We start from the raw sequence: 21,204 nt of genomic DNA on the forward strand, positions 1-21,204 counted from the left end.
AGTGCTGCTATGACTGGTTTGTTTGGACATTCTGGTCCAATCTTGTGTTCTTCCTTTCTGTATCCCCACTCTGCTTAGCTCTAGTTCTAACCCTGTAGAGTAGGTTATGTTTACTAGGTGGATTGCTTTTGGGAGGGGACTTGGTCTCAGGGTCTTGGGTTACTTCTCCAGCTATCATTGTGGCAATACTTCCTTTGGGTATTTCCTCTGCCTTGGGAAGCTCAGGTGCCTCAAAGATGGCAGGATCTGTAGAGATCACTTTTGAGGTGACGGTCCTCCACTAGAGATAAATGAGGAGCTTCTCAAGAAAAGAGAGTGAGGACCAACAAGGGAGAGTTATTTAGGCTATTTAGCCTTGGATAGCCACTGAATGCTGGCTGGATCTGGCTGCCTGGAAAGTAACAGCACCATCTTCCCACCGTGGCAGCATTTTTTGCCTTTCTGGGGTTGTTTCTTGATCCCAGACCAGATTGAAAAGGGATTTCACAGAAATTTTTCATTTCACTTTTCCACAACCTTGTAAGGTTGTGGTGGTTGATAGTCTCATTTAACTTAAGTAAAGAAGGTAAAAGGTCATCTGCCAATAAGTGGTAGGGCAAAGATGGGTGACCAAGTCTTCAGCCTCACCCTTTTAAGCTCATTTCTCACTATCAACTCCTGAACCCTTCATGATGACATTACCAAGCAGTACATCATATTTTGCTCTTTTGTTTCTCATTTTCTCTGTTAACTTTTAGTTTGGACCAGTTGTTCAATTGTAGTAATATTGTATAACATTTTACTCTAGGTTCTTGAAAGAAAAATGATTAGGATTAAACTTTGTTGAGATTTCTTAGGTTTTTTTGAATCTCTCAATTTTAAGAGGATATAGCATGATGAGAATATTATTTGCTGCTCAGATATTAAGTGTCACATTGTCTGTTTTGCAAGAGTCCTTTTGTCTGTGTGTGCTTTTCGGATTTTTCTGTTATCACAGTGGACTTTTCAGATGAATCACAGTATTTCTTTCAAAAGTTTCCTGGAGCAAAGTGAATGTCATGTATCCTATGCTGTGGTATAAATTCTCTTTTCAGGGATTATTTTGACATTTCATGTTACCTAGTTTTCTGAAAGCTTGCCTTGAAGATTCACTTCTATGGGTTGTTCATACAGATATATGTAAAATTTAGCAATTCTCTGCCTTCCCAACTTTGGCTAAAGAAGCTCAGATTACTGCAAGAGAACAGGTGACTAATATGAATCAAAAGATCTGGCACGTGCTTTTCTTTCATAAGTAGGACATTTACGTGGAATATTGGGTAATCAGATTTAACACTTGAGATTCTAATTTCTCCTATAAGTGGGAATTCTGACAATGGAAACATGAAGAAAGGGACACTCTCTATAATGTTGATATCTTTCTTAATAGACAATCTAAGACCTCACTCTCCAGAGTAGTGATATTTCATTCATCAACAAGAATAAAGTCTCCTTCTAAACATAAATAGTGCGCTTGGAACCTTGCAGACGCCAATTATCATTCTGTACAGCAAACCTTCAAAATGTCAGACAATCTCAGGAATTTCCCCAGCAAAGGTCGATCATTTACTACTCTCTGAGTCATTTCTTCAGCATGCCAAGGTGACAGGCGAACCTGTGAGATTGAGTTAGCTAGGTCACTCAAAGCTGCTACTATAAAGAAGGCATGAGAAGTCTATTTGTATTGGGTAAATCCCATTAAACTCAAATGTATCCTAAACTGTTGAGTGCTATTAGATTGTTAGAAGGAGCATGAGTGGGTTGATGGAAATAAAGTCTGCGCCTTGCAAGCTTTCTACTGAATTTATTGGAAGGGACTTCAGGGAGTAATTTAAGGAGAGCTAACAAATTGGGAACTGAAGGGGATGGAGCAGGGAAGGTGGCAGGCTCTACTGGGGAGCTGAATCTGATGCACTGAGTTGACACATGTGACTCCTTGTAATGGCCGTGCTGAACACATACAACAAAGCGCCTTCACATACCTTATCTGTTTTTATCCTCCCAGCAATCCTGGAAAGTTCAGTGTTCTGCTTTACTAGTATCTCTGCTTTACTCGCTTAGTGTCACAAGCTCGTTGGAGGTGGAGTTCTTGAAACACACCCCTGTAAGTCTTCTCACACCTTTGGGCAAGGTTGCTGAAGAAAAATATCTCGCATTTTCCCTTCTCTGAGTATTATACATAATTTACTCTGATGGCATGTGTAAATGTGTAAAATGGTTGGCTGGGGTTAGCTGAGCAATTAATGGTCCCAGAATACAAGGTTGAGTCCTGGCTGTTGTATTATTGCACTGTTTTGAATTTGTTTTCCAGTGAGCACTTTGCATGAAAGCTATTTTTGGAACCCCAAAGCCCTTTTTGCTACCGCAGAGACTCACTTGAGTGAGTGGAGAAAATCTCACACACACACACACACACACACACACACATACATTTTTATGAGGTGAAACGATGACCTAATTTTCAGGAAAGTACTTCCAGAGTTATTCACTCATGCTAGAAATGAGCAGAAGCTCGACTTTAATGAACATGAACCTGACATAAGAGCAAGTCACCTGACACAAACCTGAGACAGTTCATGGGTGCAAACCTGTATCCTCCCCTCCGTCCCTGAGCTCAGCTGTTCTGCACAGCTGTAGTGCTGGTGTTCTGGAAGGGCCTGAGCACATGGATGGATGCCTCACTCTAGCTTGATGAGGCTGTGCCAGCTTGGCATATACATGTTGGGGAGGGAAAAACTATTTTCCTCTACCCATCTTAGGTTCATTGTCTGGGGTCCTGCAACTTAGAAAAAACAAGAGAAAAACAAATAGAAGTTTATTAACAGGTGTAGTGAACACACACATGGGAGCACTCAGTGATGAGTAACTCAAAGGGATGGTCAGAACTTGGGCTTTTGTAGCATCTTTTTTTGGCCTCTCCCGTTGCGGAGCACAGGCTCCGGACGCAGAGGCTCAGTGGCCGTGGCTCACGGGCCCAGCCGCTCTGCGGCATGTGGGATCTTCCCGGACCGGGGCACGAACCCGTGTCCCCTGCATCGGCAGGCGGACTCTCAACCACTGCGCCACCAGGGAAGCCCTGTAGCATCTTAAGAGAACAGTAAATGTGTATGGGAGTGACAGGACAAAGGAAAAGGACTTTGAGCTTCTAGGGGGAGCAAATTGTGGGAAGGTAAATAGATGGGAGATCCTGATGGGAGGTAAAGGCTAGTTAGTAGGTTCATTGTGTGATCCCTCTGGTGCTGTCTCTGTGCTGAGTCTAGATTTGTCTCCCGTGATTAAGAATAATCTTGTCCATCCTGGGGTGTGTGTGTGTGTGTGTGTGTGTGTGTGTGAGGGACAGGAGGGAAGGGTGGTCAAGAGCAGAGAGGTTTTTTTTTTTTTTTTTTTTTTTGCGCGGTACGCGGGCCTCTCGCTGTTGTGGCCTCTCCCGTTGCGGAGCACTGGCTCCGGACGCGCAGGCTCAGCGGCCATGGCTCACGGGCCCAGGCGCTCCGCGGCATGTGGGATCTTCCCAGACCGGGGCACGAACCCGTGTCCCCTGCATCGGCAGGTGGACTCTCAACCACTGCGCCACCAGGGAAGCCCCCTTGAGCAGAGAGTTTTCGTTGTGTCTGCTTCTTTTTGTTTACCTTCAGCTCAAAATAATCCTTATACCTGAATGGCATGTTTTGCAGTGGCATACGCTGAACCCCTTTATTTATCTCTGTAAGATTGTTTAATATTATTATTTTTTCCTGTTTAAGTATGCATTCTGTTATGTGTCCCTCTTGTCTGTCACTTGCTTTTCCCTCTCTCTGTTTTGCTTTGGAAGTATGTCTGCATTGATCTATTTTAAGATCTGGCTTATTCATTTGAACCATTTTGTGGAATTCCATTGGATATGCCACATTTTATTTATCCTTAGATTTTATTTCTTCCCTTTTACTATTTCTGCTTGCTGTCTCTTTAATCAAGGGAGGCCTTTTGCTTTCTCCTTGGAGAGAAGCTGCAGATGGGCCACTGTAGCAGGAGAGTGCTATAGCAGGGCAGTTTGCCTGTTGCCTGCTGGGATCAATATTAAATAATGGAAGAAGGTTATAAGATCAAAGACCCGGTAGCTCTGATGTTGTGGAATGATGTACAGAAGTGTCAATAATTAAGTGTAATGCAAAGGCCAATTTGGGCAAAAAAATCCAAGGTTAAGGTTGTTTCTAAAGAAATGCTTTTTATGACTAGCAGGTACATAAAACTCAATAGGCTTAAATGAATTAACCTTGTAAAGTGTGTGTGTGTGTCTGTGTGTGTGTGTGTGTTGTGTGCATGTGTATGTGTGTCTAATATTAGATTTCTTTTTACTTTATAACCCATATCTAATCCATGAGTAGGCTTTGCTTCATCACCAAACTCTGTGAAGAATCCCTCCATTCTTCTCTGTTTCCCCCTCCACCACTTTCTCTGTGGTCTAGGTGAGGAGTCTGCAAACTGTGGCTTGCTAGCCACATCCTGTTTTTGTAAATAAAGATTTATTGGAACACATCCCTGCCCATTCTTTTATGTATTATCTAAGCCTGCTTGTGCTACAAAGACAGACTTAAATAGTTGTAACTGAGACTATCTAGTCTCAAAGCCTAAAATATTTACTGTATGGTTGTTTATAGAAAAAGATTGCAGGCTCTAGTCTGGTTTAATGCTTCCCTCTTGTAATTGGTTTCATTCTGTAAACATAAGACAGAGTGACTTTTCTAAAATGTGAATTTGATCTTCTCACACCCCATGAATAAAAACAAAATCTAAACTCCATACCATAGCTTACAAGCACCTGCATGGTCTGGTCCCTGCTCACCTTTCCACCCTAATGCTTTCCAGGATTCCCCCTTGTTCTGGTCACACTGAGCCTTTCCTGCCTTGGGACATGCTGCTTGGCTTCTCACAGTTGCCTTATTTTCAATTCAGCTCTGTACTGTCCTGCAGTGAAATCTGTAAAGCAGAGCATTCCACTTTTCCTCCTGCCCCAGTTAATTTCACTGCCCAGGACCCAGTTTTGTGGGCTGGGAGGCAATTCACAATTTGTACCTCAATGAAGAGCACAGACTGTGGACTCTGGCACACACACCTGGATTGGAATGTGGCTCTGCCTCTAACCACTTAGCTTTCCTGTGCCTTAATTTGCTCATCTATATTTCCTGTTAGGGTGGTTGTGAGAATTAATTGACGTAATGCTTTTCTAGTGTCTAGTACAGTTTCCACAGCTTTGTAGCACTTACACATGTCAGCTAGTATTTGGTGTAGTTTTAAAATAGGAGACCTTGTCATGGCACTCTAAGAATTAAATCTAAAATAGCAACCGGCTATGATCCAGTGTCTAGAGAGTCTGAAAGCTCGACTTTCTTTTCTTCCCTGGTAGGACAGATGATTTTATTTTATTTTTGTAACAGATGCTGCCCCCCCTTACTGTTGGGCCTTAGAGAAGCAGTACTATCAGAGTTGCCTTGTAAGAGGGGCACAAATGGCCTCAGGCTCCTAGTCTGATCCTCATCTAGTTTGTTGTAAAGAAGAGTTCAAGTATTATTTCTCCTGATCAGTGTATGGTCAGGCCACTCAAGATGGCTGTTCTCTTGCTCTCCGTACATCCCTGGCCTGACCAGTGGCTGCTTCACCTACACCCTACTCACTTGATTGACCTTCTTACATACTTGCCCAGGCCCCAGCTAATGATTGGCCTTATGCAAGGGATGGTGAGGAAACCCCTCTACTGGTTTCCCTGGTAACTAATGAGTCCACCTGATGTCAGTTCCCCTATAACTGGTAATCCCCCCTACCCCACCCCAGTGAAGACTGCCGCCATGTCCTCCCCGCTGTCTACTGCACGTGGTGCGGCGTCACTCCAGGACCTTGCTTCAGACTTACAAGCTCCTCCATCCATTAAACTATTAATGTCTCTGTTGCTGACTCTAGGCTGTTTCTTTGGTCTTGAAGCTGGGCAAGCACAGGCCTTGTAGGCCTTCAGGGTATGGCCCAACAATCAGTAAACTTTTTAAAGTACTTTTCCTCTCTAGCCATCTACTCTAATTAAATACCACATCCCATCAACACTGTTTTTTCAGGTACCACACCATCTTTATTATTAGTTTGTCAGCTGCTTCATTTCCCCTTCTTTTAAATAGAAAACTAGGTATTTTTAGGTCAGGAATGGCAGTATAGTTTTTATCTGTGGTAGTTCCAAGGATTGACATAAGATTCACAGAAAGACAAAAAAAGAAAAGAAAAGTAATAATGGAAAACTCATAGGTATTTTAGGCAGAGAACTTGGATACAAATCTTGATTCTCACTTAACTAGCTGAACGGCCTTAGACACATTTCTTAACTTCTTTCACCTTCACACTTCCTCATCTGTGACATGGGGATATTCTGCTCAAATGAGATGGAAAATAAATTTACCTAGCACAGATAGCACATTTTAGATGCTTACCAAATGTGAGATTTGTGTGGTCCTTCCTCTTGTAAATTACTGTTTGGTTTCTTTCTGTGACTGTTGAGTGAATTAAGTATAACATTCCACTCTTAGAGTTTAAAAATACCTCCCCAAATGCATTTAAAGTGAGCAGCAGGACACCAAGGGCTCTTCTTTATTGTTTATATGATCACCTACTATTTTCATTCTAGCAATTCCTCAGTGTCTCCTTGTCACCCTTTTCTCCTGCTTTGTATTTCTGTATTAAATAACAGTAGCTAACCTTTTTTTGGGTAGTTATTATATGCTGGGCGCTGTTCTAATTGACTTGTACTTAATCCTCACAGCATCCTATGAGGATGGGCCTGTTAGTTTCCTCCCTTGTAAATGATGAAACTCATTTCAGCTATTTCTCTCATCCTTAGAGGGTAGCTTCCCTCTGTACCCCTGTTAGAGCTTAGGGACTCCGCCACAGGGGCCTCATTAATTGGTTAATTAATTTCTTTACAGTGTGCAAAATGGGGATAGTGTAAATGGCAAGTGGCCAGCTCGACAAAAAGGGTGCTATATTTTCAAAGATTACCCATATGAAGGCTCCACACGAAGGCCCCACACTTTAGCCTGAACACACGTAAAATATAACAGAGTCTCGGTACTCACATTCCTGCTCTTTCTTCCAAGTCTGACTTTATTCTTTCCTTTCCATAGGCTTAGGTTTCTAATCATGATGCTGCTTTTCTTTATCTGTCTCTTCAGCATGTTTTCTTTGTGAAGCAGGAGTTGACGTGCTGGTGTTTTCATATTAAGGGCTAAACAGAAAAGTGCTGTTATTATTATTGTTGTTATTGTTATCTTCCTCTTATAAACGAGATTCTACTTAATCTCTTTTCCAGGGCAACAGTGCAGTGGCTTCTTTATCAGTGCCTGTTTTAAGCAGGCAGGCCTTTTATTTTATGGTACTCATATTGAGACACATCGAGTTATATCTGTCTTTTCATTTGCACCAACACGTTTATTTGAAGCCTAGTATTTCCTAGGTAATGTGACTAAGGTAGATTTATGGGTGCTAATTTGCATACAGAATAACATTGGCAAAAACTAAAATATAACAAACACATACCAACTCTTGGCATGCCACTGCCCCACCGAGCATCTGCCTTCCCTGCCTGTAATGAGAGGGAAATATATTTTCCTCTGAGTTTACAGCTAATTCCTTGTTTGTATTCCACTGTCGTCAATGCTGTTGAGAGCTCAAAATGAGGTTTAAGAGCCTCTTCCTATCTAACAGCAGGAGTTTATATTAGAGGTGATAGTTCTGTGTAACAGAGAAGGCACCCTGATTTCACACCACAGTTGAAGAACCCCTGCTACATTTAAGTGCGGGTACAAGCCCTTCATTTTCTAGGCAAGTTAATAGACTCGAGGCTTTGCATTTGGGTTAAAGCTTAGGTTTGATGACTTCTTCTCAGTGTTGTTTCTGAGTAAATTGATTTTCATTCCACAAATAATAAATGTTTTTTTCTATAATTTTTTATTTGTTTGTTTAAAATTATAGATTAGGTTAAATCATCCTTTGATCACCATGTTCCTGGTCTGCCCTCCTCAGATTTACTGGCATTAAGTTTGGTGAACTTCATCTGGCCCTTTTCCTATACATTCACTTACTCATATGTCTATCCTTTGAAGATACAGAATATTGCTTTGTGTGTGGACACGTGTGTCTGAAATATAAATATTATTCTACTTTATATACTGAAAGAAACTTGCCATTTTCTTCCAGTAACGTGTCTTGGAGAATGGTCAGTGTTAGGCGTCCATACTTAGCAGGCTAGACTAGTCAGTGAAGAAGTTATTCTTGAGATCTCAGTGGTCTGTTGACCACTGAGGTTTATTATTATTAAATCAAAGGTTTCTTTCTTTCTTTTTTTTAAAAAAATTATTTATTTATTTATTTTTGGTTTCATTGGGTCTTTGTTGCTGCGTGCCGGCTTTCTCTAGTTGTGGCTCACGGGAGCTACTCTTCGTTGCAGTGGCTTCTCTTGTTGCGGAGCACAGGCTCTAGCCATGCAGGCTTCAGTAGTTGTGGCTCGTGGGCTCTGGAGCGCAGGCTCAGTAGTTGTGGCGCACGGGCTTAGTTGCTCCGTGGCATGTGGGGTCTTCCCGGAGCAGGGCTCAAACCCATGTCCCCTGGATTGGCAGGCAGATTCTTAACCACTACACCACCAGGGAAGTCTTTCTTGTTCATGTAAATGTGTGACTCCAAGGCAAGGGTCCTCCATGTAGTAACTTGATAATCCATGCTGTTTCAACCCTCTGACTCCACCGTCTCCACATGTGGCTTCCAGGTCCTTGCAGCCACCGGAAAAGGGTGCTGGAGGGTTGCTGGAAAGTTTTGGCATGCTAGGTGCAAGAGAACTGAGAATGGAGGGGAACACATGGATAGTGGTGCTAGTCTGTTGCCACAGGAGTTTTCAGTGCTTCATATAGCTTGAATATATTGTGGTTTAATTAGCTGGTCTCCTATTTGATGGGCATTTAGGTCACTTCCAACTTTCCCCTTTATTATGTACAACACTACACAGAAGAGCCTTATATGTATCCCGGGTACACATGTGACTGTTTTGCTAGTTTAAACACTCAAGAAGTAGACTTCACAGTTCAGAGGATGTGGGTGTTCTGGTTACCATCAGTGCTGTCACATTGTTTTTGAAGGTGGTCATACTGGTGTTTGATTGGCATGGTTAGTGTATGAGAAAGAAATACCTTCACCAGTGACATTATCAAACTTTCATTTTTTCCCCCTATCCAATGGCAGCTTTGTTCCTTTTGGCAAAATGGCTTCTCATTTTTGTTTTAATTTCTATTTTCCTGGTTATTAGTGAGTTTTTGATTCTCTCTCAGACTCTGTTATGCTGCCTGAGTGAAGCAGGACTGTGGAAAGTCAGGCTGAAGAAAGGCAGGGAGTGCAGAGAGCCAGTGGGCAGATGTGGCTCACACGTTCTCCCTTTGGGGGCACCCAGCTCAATGGCATTTCTTTCTATACTCCCTTGATCAATTTCTTTTCCCTTCCATGGCGATATTTCAGTACTCTTTACACCTCTGATTTTAAAACTGCGGGGTGAAGGACCCTTTCTCAGTCGTGTCATTTTTTTCTGTGGAGCTTTCTAATTTTGTGTTTTGAGTTTTCTTGTGAATTTTTCCCTGCTTAGTCATTGTCTTTTTATCTCTTGGTTCTCTTTGTCCTTTCCCTCATTTTTCATTCTTTTTCTTCTGTCTCTGCTCCCTTGTTCCCATTGGCTGTTAAATCTTTATGTGCTGCTTTTCTTTTAAGTTGTATTTTCCCCTTCCCCTCCAAGCTTAGAAATGCTTGCTCTGTCAAAGAAACATGGAAGGGAAGGGAGCAATGGAAAGGTCAGTGCACAAATCTAGAAGTAACCAAACCCAGGGGCCCACCCCCTGCAGCTGTTTTGAGAACACGATGCTGTTCCTGATATGGTCACTTTGCCAAAATCTGTATGAAAAAAGGAAAGAACATTGGAATTAGTCCATTTCTCATTCTGCCTCTGGCTCACTGTAGGATCCCTAGGCATGTTACTTCTCATCTTTAGGCCTCAAGTTCTCTGACTCTAAAATGAGGAGGTTGGATCCCAGTAGTCTTTCTATACCTTGGAACCCCAGTATATGAAACATGTGACTTCCTGGGAAACTGCTGCAGATTAAGAGTCCAAAGTCACCTTTATAATCGCCCACTGCCATTCCTCTTCCCCTGCGATGTCTTGAAGGGGCGCCTTCAAAATCTGTGGAGCAACAGGTCATTTAATAGGAGTTAACAGGGAAGATAATTCATGACAAAAGTATTAGAACAATTAGAATCCATACAGGGCTGGGGAGGCAACCCAGAGACTGGCAACATTAGGAACCTTCTACCAGCCTGAGGAGTGGAAGGAGTGGAAGGGGGTGGTGTTGGCAGAGTCCAGGCCAGCTTGTGGGCGCAGGAGTCACGGTGGCGAGACAGCAAGAGTTGGAGTTATGGAAGGAAGGGCTGTCTGGAGGGACCTGAGGCTTCAGAGGAGATGCAGTCACTGTTGGAGTGGCCACCTGACTTAGAAAGAGGAAGCCGAAGCCTGGTATCTTCTTCTCACTGTCCTATCTCCAAACAGTCTCAAATTTAGGCAGGAGCCAGTTGCAAAGAACACAGTTTGAAGGCAAGCAGGCAAATGACTGGCAGAAACAACTGAAAGGCACTGGGTCAGATGATCTTTAAACTCTCTTCCATTACATTCCAGAGTTCATAGATTCCCTGTAAGATTCCTGACTTCTGCAGTGAAGATATTAGTCTAGGGTTTTAACAGGTCGCTCTACCTAGGAATTGGAATAAACTACTACTTCTACCATTTTAGAGTCTTGGGACAGCCCCTGCTCACATCTCCACTTCCCTCCCTCCCAAAGCCTGGAGCAGCTGCATTTTTCCTTACGTGCGCTGTGCCAGCGTTTCATGAGACTCCTATTCCTGGTAGATTTTTGACCTTTTGAAGACAGCAATATGATCTTGCTCATGCCAGTCTCAGTATTTATCACCGAGAGGCCTCTGGGAATGTGGAGCCAGAGTACAAACGGAGGGAATCAGTAGTATTACAGTCGAAGCTTTGCAGTTTTACAGTCACCTGTGATAGTGGGCCAGTGACTAACCTTCAGCCTGGGTTTCCTAAACGGTAAGATGGTTTTATTAGGACAGACTAGGTGCTATAGATGGGCTAGGTTCTGCAGCAGCAACAAATGATCCCCAGAATCTCAATGGCTAAAAGTCCACAAAGGTTTATTTTTCACTGCACATTCATTGTGATTTACCTGGGGATGTTCAGTCCTCACTTTTAACCCCTGGCTCATAGATCAGCTACCATCTTGAATATTGCCAATCCCCAGGTCGAGAGAGAGAGTGTTTGGGTGGGTGGGAGGGTTGACAATCAAATGTTGGGCCTAACATATCACGCACCATGTGTACTCATGGCCTGATTAGCTGGAACTAGTTACATGGCCTCACCTAACTTCAGCTAAGGCAAAGAAGTACGTGGAAGGAGGACAGTTAGGAATATTTGTTAGTTTTCATTAATGATAGTTACAGAGAAAGATAATAATACTTCTCATGATTTTTGGGCCGTTAGATAATATAAATACTGATTGTAATAGCTAACCTGTAGGAAATGCTCCGTCAGTAATAGGTAGGACAGTTATTACTGTTGTTATTATTATTCAGCAGCATGCTTTACACCATCCTTCTACTTAGTAACTGCTCTTATTTTTTCTTCCCCATGAAAATGCAGAAGTAGACTTAACTTGTTCCTGTCTAGACATATCACAAATTCTTAATTAATGAAGTTGAGTTAATGAAGTTTTAGACCCAGTCAGGGACCCTACTCTTCCAAGTTTAGGATGGACAAATATAGGTAGTTATTCTGTAAAACGATCACTTTGTGGAGTGATAGCTTGAGTATCAGCAGTGGCTTTGGAACTATGTTCACTGTGTTGGTTTTCAGTTGAAGAGCCACAGACTCTAAGCAGCTTTTCATTTTGAGTCAATGCAGAAACAGTCAATATGTATTATATGTCTATGAAGCTGGTCTCTGGATCAATTGCAATTAGTTTGCAGCAGGTTGCATTAACATATCTAAAATTAATCCAGTGAGTGTTCTGATGAAAAGAAATTGACCATGACCACACTATGGCTGTTTTTAGTCTCTCTCAAATGTCCTTTTCAAACAGTATTTCTTTTTTTCTTCTGTTAATGGCTTTAAATTGGTACGTCAACATAAACTTAATCTATTGATCCTTCCCCATTGGCCTTTTAAAAGTGGTCCCAGAATATGGCACATATCATGTTCAATCTCTTCTTTCTTTAGGGGGCTTTTACTAAATGCCTCAAACTGAATTTTTTCTTGGCATGTTACATGAGGTGCTATTAAGACTACTAAATTGACGAGTACATTCATTTTTGAATTGTTGTGTTTTTCAAATTACTAACATTTCATCAAGACTTAAAAATTCAGAAATAAGAGTAACAAATCATATACAGTTAACAAATTATATACAGTAAACAGTTGTGAGCACTGCTTGTCTGACAGTTTATTTTTATCTTAGCATTATCTGTTTCTAAAGAAGAAGTGCAAGCAACTTCAATTTTAATAACATCATTACCAATATTTATAAGGATGGAACAAAGACAGAGCTTGAGGCTTGATCATGTTGAAATTTGAATTTTTTTACAAGTGTGTGTAAATTATATTTACTTTAGATCTGAAGGACTTTTACTTTTTTTAGAGAAAGTCAGTTTCTGGAAATGAAAAGTTATCTATATCGGGACAAAAAAGACAAAAGGCAGGATTTATTTATTTGGCTATCTAGCTGGTAATTTTTTAGTATCTTCTGTATGCCAAGCACTATCACATTCTTCATAAAGACACAAAGAAGTTGAAGGCACACTCTGTCCTTGAGTAGAACCCAGTCTTGCACTAGGGTTCTGGAGCCTCTTTGGAATGCCTCTCTTCCAAAAGAGCTTCATGAGTGCGTTGTAGCTTGGAGATGCCAGAGAACATGCCATTTTTAAGGACACATTAAAGGTCCTGAAAGCTAGTGGTTCCATGTGGTAAAGCCCTGTGGGCCTCAGTTTATGGTCTGCATGGTACTGCTCGGACATCCACTGAGGTCCTTGACTGAAGCTGCTGGGAGGTATGTCAGGTGATCTTCCACCACCAGTATTGTGAGCCAGTTGTGTGATTGATTTTTTGGTTGGTTTGTGCATTAATGGCATCGTTATCTTACCTCTAGTGAACTATGATTCCTTTGCATCATAACTCATGGATAGAAATGAAACAGTGTATTCATTTTTTTCTTTTTTTCTTTTCTTTTAAAAACAAGGCTTATGGATTTGATAGGGAATGTCGATCTTATTCTAAAGCGTGAGAAGAATTTATTTGTTCATGTCACTCCGTCCTTTGATTATTTTCTTCCAGCACAAATATAAACTAATTGATTAGTGCATATTGGAAAACCACTTTCATGTGATTCTTACGCAGAGTTACTTTAATACACAAATTGCAGTTTTTAGGAACTAGTAGTTTCATTGATGGTGACTTTTTCAGGTTACTGTACTCAACTTTAGTGTGTGAAAGAGATAATCTCATTAAACACATAATGACTGTACCTAGAGTCCATTAAAAACCACAACAAAGAAGTGGATTAGTCTGTGGCCCACTGACCTCAAAGAGTTGGAACAAATTTCCTGAGATACCTTATGATGATTCATGCTGTGTGTACAGTTATTAAAATAATGCTTTGAGCTTTGTTTGGAGTGGAGATGGGGGAAAGCATATGCTATATAACAGAGTCCTTAACATTTTTTAAAGTAACTTTTTACTGAAGTCCTTATAGACTCACAGGGAGCTGCAAAAATAGTGCAAGAGTACACAGGTGTACTCTTCCCCCAGCGTCCCCTAGTGTTGACATCTTACATGGTTTGAGTACAGTATCAAAACCAGGAAATTGACCTTGGTACATTCCTGTTAACTAAATTACAGACCTTATTCATTCAGGGGTGTGTGTAGTTGTCCTTAACATTTTTGATTAGAAAAACAAGCATGAGGAATTCATTATAGATTTTTTTTTCTTTTGCCTCCAAAATCTCTGTTGCCGATTGCCTTCTGAGGGTACCTGTAAGACTGGCCCTATAAGTTGACTGTTATTTTTCATGCTGTTGTAAGTCTCCTTATCTCTCTCCCCAATTTCTCTAGGTGGTTCAGTTAACCCCCAGAAGATGGTTGAACCTGCACGAATACCAGAGCAAGAAACTAATGTCTGACAACGGAGTGAAAGTTCAAAGATTCTTTGTAGCAGACACTGACAATGAAGCTCTGGAGGCTGCTAAGAGACTAAGTAAGCTAATTCATAGTAGGTGAAGTACGCTTGGCCAAATTAGTGAATTCACAGGTAGTGGTTTCCCACTAGTTAAATTTCTTTGTCACCGGTTATACTAACAGTGACAGGTATAGTGTAGAACTTTGAGTTGCAAGGGCAAAATGCCCAATTAAGAAAACTTTATTCTGTTACATGAGATAGCAGCATATGGGGTGCCACTCTATGGTAATTTTTCCAAGTCTCTCAGTCACCGTTTCACCTAGTTCTCTTATCTGTGGTTTAGTGGCTGCAAGAAAATTGGTTGAAGAGTGTAAAGTGTCAGAGAGAAGCCCGTTGCAGGGTAAGTCAGGCAAGACAGTTGGCATCCTTTATTAAGCCTCTTAGAACATGCGGAAAGTTTCCTCTGAGCGACTGGAGGAGAGAAAGGGAAGAATGTGCATTTTGAAGTCCTTTTTTGTTTTTCTTACATCTTTACTGGAGTATAATTGCTTTACAATGGTGTGTTAGCTTCTGCTTTATAAGAAAGTGAATCAGTTATACATATACATATGTTCCCATATCTCTTCCCTCTTGCGTCTCCCTCCCTCCCACCCTCCCCATCCCACCCCTCCAGGCGGTCGCAAAGCACCGAGCTGATCTCCCTGTGCTATGCAGCTGCTTCTGCTGACTTTGGTTCAGTGTTTTGCTCTTTCATTTATCAGCTCTGTAACTTTGCGTAAGTACCTTTTCTTTTCTGTGCCTCAGTTTCCTTGTCTGTAAATCAGTGCTAATGTGTTTACCTCCCAAAGCTATTTAGAGCCTTTAAGGGAGACTGCACACTGGTACATGGTAGAAAATCTAATCAGTTTCCCTAGTTATAGATTGAGAAATTAGGACTCAGATTTTGCTGTTTTTCAGTGAATATTCCTCCTTTTGCCATATAGACTCTCTCGTTGTCAGTCTGGATTAGCATTGTCCATTAGAAATATAATGTGAGCCACCCAAGTATTTTAAAATTTTCTAAATCACCTTAATAAAAATAAAAAGAAACAGGTGAAATAAATTTTAATAATATATTTTGTTTACCCCAGTATATCCAAAATATTATCATTTCAAAATGTAATTAATATAAAACAATTTTCAAGGAGTTATTTTATATTCTATTTTTGTGCTAATGCTCACAAATCTGATTTATATATTACATCACCAGGACATCTCATTTCACAGTAGCCACATTTCAGGTGTTCGAAAGACACATGCTGTCTTGTGGCTACCCTGTCGGGCAGTGCAGATCTGGACTCTAGAAGGATGTGCATGTGCATTCTTTGCCTGCAATCTTGGAGAGCAGTTGTTTGCCATTAAAAAAGAAAGCATAGACCATCTGCTCACTGGCCTTTCCCAGGCAGCTGTAGCAAGTTTGAGAGTGCTCTGTATTTCACTTTTCCAATTTTCTGTACTCTTTTAAGAGTAGACGATGAGGTGCTTTGGTTAGTAATTGTTCTTTTATCTCCCTTTCAGAGTTCCCCCTGGTGCTTATACGCCAGATCCTTTCTGTTATTTCAGTTGAAATGTATATTTATTTTTTCTTTCAACAAATAGTTATTGTCAACCACATGTTTTAGGCCTGGTGGATGCAGCTGTGGAAGATGAGCAAGCCCTTTTTCTTCTTCAAAGTTACATCCTAGAAAGGAACAAATTTGTAATTTTCAGATGCTAAATGTAGAAATTGAGAGTCTATCCATCTATCTATCTATCTATCTATCTATATATATATATTTTTTTTTTTTTGTGGTACGCGGGCCTCTCACTGTCGTGGCCTCTCCCGTTGCGGAGCACAGGCTCCGGATGCACAGGCCCAGCGGCCATGGCTCACGGGACCAGCCGCTCCGCGGCATGTGGGATCCTCCCGGACCGGGGCACGAACCCGCGTCCCCTGCATCGGCAGGTGGACTCTCAACCACTGCGCCACCAGGGAAGCCCGAGAGCAGTCTATATTTTAAGAAATGAAAATTGGTTTTATTCTCAAGAACTATCAAAATTGGTTTTTATGGTTTAAAAAAAAAACAGTAAAATTAGACTTAAACCTGGATGAGAGTTCCGCAGTGAACTGTGGTAATAGACTCAGTAAAGGTTAGTATTCTAACATCATTACATGAAAGGATCGTTTTTGTTTTATACTCCTCTGGTTTGGGGATTGGGTAATGAGAGCAAGAAGTGTGGAGTTCAGGTTGGTCTTTGGTCCTCATTTTCCCTATTATTTTCTTAAATGTGCTGACACACTAGTAGTCCAGGTCTAAGGATCCTTCTTAAGGGAATTCTGGAAGCCAGCTGCTTACCCCCCACCCGCCTTAAGTGGAGCATGGCTAAGAGAATTTACCATTCAGATTTTCAAAGAGATTTGGACTTAACCGGACTAATTGGCGTCTTAGTCATGGATTTGTTTTATAAGCATTTATTTAGCCACCACTTTGTGGGTGGGAATTGTAGACTGTGTTTGTCAGACGGGATTTTTGCTCTGGAAGAATTAGCAAGGTGATATTTATATGCCAAGGCAGGGTGGACAGAGGGGAAGAGATAGGCAGTGAAGCAAGTTTAAATAAAAGAAAGTTAAATTAAAAAATGAAAATCAACTTTTAAAAAAGACATGTTGGTTCCTGAGGAGTGGTTTTTAAGGAGAATGAAACTGGATTGAGAATGATGTGGCTGCACGTGTGCCTTGGCCCATGCATACCTGTGATCATCCTTTAGATGGGGTGGCCCTGGGAAGGCCTCGCTGTGATCTTCTTAGAGCTAAAAGAGCATTTAGAGAACTAATCCGAGCACCTCATTTTCTGAATGAATGTAATCCTCCTCTTACTCAGTAAGTCGTTTTGGGAGAAGGAAGATGTCTGATTTTTGTTGTTGAGTAGACAGTTTTGGTCACAGGGGAAATTTATAGTACTGGAGAAGGAGATGGTACCAAGTCTAGTTGGTTAAACACGAAACAAGTTGATAGTAAATATGAAAGGAGGTATGCACATCATTGAGATTGCTTGGAGTGAGCAAAACGAAAAGAAGCTGGCAAAACTTCACCCTGTTTACGTCCTTGTCTCTGTAAGATTGACAAAACCAACAGCACAATTGGGAGTTTTACCAAGGAGATTTGAGGTTAAGGTTGAAGCTGGATCACACATATGTCTTTCTGACTGTCCTGAAAATGGGACCTCCACTTTATAATTACAGTATTTTAATGGGAAAAAGTTACATAGAAGAATAATATGTGTAACGTGCAGTAAGTGCTATATAAGATTTTATTGTTGTCATCGTCGGCAGCAGCAGCATATAATTCCAAAGGGTTCACTGCTGTCATGATGCAAATTCACAGACAAATCAGAGACATCTCATAATGAGTATTCTGTCGATTGTATGTTCGGAGAGTTCACATTATACTTTGCAAAGTTTGTAAATGATTGAAATGTATTTGTTTACCTTTCTACTTTATTGATATTTGAATATGTCTTGAAATAAAATGACATTTTATAAAATATTTTGAAAATAAATACTGATATTAGCCATGCCTGTGATTTCCATTGTAATCTCTGTGTAGATCATCTTACAAATCTCTTTCTTTGTGTTTAAAGTCACATTGCGGGCTTCCCTGGTGGCGCAGTGGTTGAGAGTCTGCCTGCCGATGCGGGGGACGCGGGTTCGTGCCCCGGTCCGGGGGGATCCCACGTGCCGCGGGGCGGCTGGGCCCGTGGGCCATGGCCGCTGGGCCTGCGCGTCCGGAGCCTGTGCTCCGTGGCGGGAGAGGCCACGGCAGTGAGAGGCCCGCGTGCCGCAAAAAAAAAAAAAAAAAAAAAAAAAAAAAAAAAGTCACATTGCTGGTTTTCTGTTTGCCATCCACTTAAGGGTATCTCTGTCTTTCCTGGCCCAGATGGAGCTTGTCATCTCTTGGTTGCTCCAAACTCCTTCTCCCTCTTAGCTCTTCCTACTTACCCAGCTGAGATATCCCTGTGTCATCTTTAATGCTTCTCATGTCTATCATATTCAGTCATTTGCCAAAGCCTGCCATTTTTAGTGCAGCGTCATTGTTTTGCTAAAGCAACTAAAGAGGCAAGATAAGGTTAAAAACTTGCCAAGGTTGTGCAGCTAATAATTGATAAAGATGGGATTTCTACCCAGCCAGGTTGGATTTAATCTCTTCTCCAAGCATTTTTCCTCTTTGCTAACTTGATGATGTTCTTCTTGGGAGATTTTAATATGTGAGTCAGCATTTTTAAGATAGGAAATGCATATTAATAAGATTAGAAGATTGAATTAAAACTAGATGTGGCAGGTTCTAAGGCACAATTTATAGAAACTGTGTAATCTGAAGATATTTTCTTAAGGATTCATTTTGTTGTGTCTCTTTGGGCAATAGAACGTTTGGCTGTGTAGTTATAGAAATCTTGTTAATTTGACCATTTGTTTCAAGTGGGTAATGCAAACCTTTTGTTTCTGAAACAATTCATAATGATAAGCTATTGAGCGAGATCCTCATTTTGTTGCACAGAAAATGAACTTACATCTGATTGAGAGAGTAAATTTGGTTTGGTGAATTAAGTTTTTAATATATGGATAATATTCATTTCTGCAGCATTTTTTATGAGCTACCTTTTGTAATCACACTTTCAGGAAGGAGTTGTTTCCTTTGCGTATAATTTTCTCAGGAGATTTATTAATTATACGGATTTCTCCTGTATGGATTACATTTAATGTATACAGTCAGCAAATAATTACAGAATACCTATTGTGTGCATGACTAATTTTTATGTTGTGTTTTATTTCTCTTTAAAAATGAATGAAGGCAGGGCTTCCCTGGTGGCGCAGTGGTTGAGAGTCTGCCTGCCAATGCAGGGGACACGGGTTCGTGCCCCGGTCCGGGAAGATCCCACATGCCGCGGAGCGGCTGGGCCCGTGAGCCATGGCCGCTGGGCCTGCGCGTCCGGAGCCTGTGCTCCGCAAAGGGAGAGGCCACGACAGTGAGAGGCCTGTGTACCGCAAAACAAAAAAAACAAAACAAACAAACAAAAAATGAATGAAGGCATAAGTCTTTGACATAACTCAAAAGGCCTGTCTCAAAGATGTGTATAAAAGCATAGACAAAACTTATCTAGGACCACCACTTTTTAGTTTTTGGAATCTCCACATTTTATTAATTATTCCATTCATATTGATATGAGACTCTCAACATTTGATTAAGCAAGAAGATTGTATTTCAAAAACTCAGTTTTATTTCTTGTCGGGAAAGAAATTGAAGTGTGAATGGAGAAATTAATCTTTTCTCAGCTAATGACATGCTTCCTAAAATGGAGATACGGAGCTTTTTATTGAACTCGGCCAGCTTTGGAGTGCTTTCAGCTACAACGTGTTTCCATTCGTCAATATGATGACTTATTCTTTTCGTTTTATATAATCACATCCTAAAGCCTGGTGAATTACTTACACCATTAAGGAGTTGTACTTTATATAAAAAGGGAACTGCTGCCCATTGACTACTGATTGACATGTACTGTTAATCCTGTAGGCAATTAAATGCATAGTAAGCCTCCTTGATTGTTGTGGCTTTGTCATATCACATTATGTGGTTAGGATCTTGCAAAAAGATCTTCTTATAACCTTTGTGTTGAGATGGTGGTCATTATTGTCTTACAATGATGGGTGAGGATAACACTGATTACTCTGTAGTAAATCTTCTTTTTACCACCATACCAGCTGTCCATTATTTTGAACCTGCTGTCAAGAATGCAATTGCAAGGTTGCTGACAAATGCGGGCCATCAGAGGTTGAAACAGTGTCTACTTTCTAGGAATTGTGGTGGTGACTCATCCAGACAGAAGGTGTTTATCGTAGGTCCTGAGACAAGTAAATGCTCAATAAATATTATTGTTACTCACAAAATTTTCATTTGCCCGTGTTTACTTACAAATGCTCCCTAAAAGAACACCTGAATTGACCTTAAAGGCTTTCCCTGACTATGTTTATTAAGAGCATCCCGTTCAACAAATTGTAACCTTTAATAATATTTCCTATTGAATATATTTTGCAAAGAGATTCACCCTTTTTTATAAAATGTTCTTTTCTCTTCTTCCTAAGTCTGCACATATAAATGGGCTTGCCTGGTCATCTCCCTAGAATTCCTCTTTGCTAGAATGTCTTTTCCTAATTGTCTTGTGCTGTTCACTGAATAGAAGTAGCAGGAGACCCATCAAGTGAAAGGTGAGATTAAGACAGGTTGTGGGCAGGCAGGCTTTATGGGAGTGAACATTTAGCTTCCTGTCAGTTTCCTTAGAAACAAATGAGAACAGGGCTTTGAAAGTCTATACCTCAACTTGAATTTTGGCTAAGGCAAGGATTAGTTCTTCTCACATTTTAACCAATAAAAATAATAGTGGTGGGATTTAACCTTTGGCCTCTTGCCATGTTTCTTGCCTCATGGTGAGCATTTTGTAAGTGTGATTTCATGTAATCCTCATTTAAACCAAAGGGGCTTTCCTTTTGGAACTGGTTCCAAATATCACCATATCCTGTGTGTCTATGATTGTGTATTCACGGTGACTAACATAAGTTTTATTCAGTCTTTTCAGTTTGTCATTTATGGACTTATTTATTAATTTTTTTAAAGGTACCTCATTATGAATGAACAAAGAAGTTATGTACATGGTCTCGTTTTCCAGGTCTTTCCTATGAATTATTTGTGCCTGAGGTCTTTGACTCACCCCAGTGTATATCGTGGTAGTTCTAAATCTACAGAAGATACCTTATGGGGTTATAAATGTAGAAAAGCTTTGCCTGGGGTAAGTAGGCTTAAAAGCTAGCTTCTTATTATCCATCTGTCTGGACATAT

At 40.9% G+C, this 21,204-nt stretch overlaps 1 protein-coding gene across 2 annotated transcripts in view; it reads left to right on the forward strand.

Annotated features, from left to right (window-relative positions):
- Window positions 1–21,204, forward strand: part of SUCLG2 (succinate-CoA ligase GDP-forming subunit beta) — a 262,478-nt gene that overhangs the window by 45,889 nt on the left and 195,385 nt on the right. For both annotated transcript variants that reach the window (XM_065884508.1, XM_065884509.1), the window contains exon 2: window positions 14,234–14,375. In XM_065884508.1, coding sequence (XP_065740580.1) covers window positions 14,234–14,375 — 142 coding nt within the window. The remainder of the gene's footprint in view (window positions 1–14,233; window positions 14,376–21,204) is intronic.

This window comes from Phocoena phocoena, chromosome 10 (assembly GCF_963924675.1).
Source record: "Phocoena phocoena chromosome 10, mPhoPho1.1, whole genome shotgun sequence".
In the NCBI taxonomy this organism is placed as follows: domain Eukaryota; kingdom Metazoa; phylum Chordata; class Mammalia; order Artiodactyla; family Phocoenidae; genus Phocoena; species Phocoena phocoena.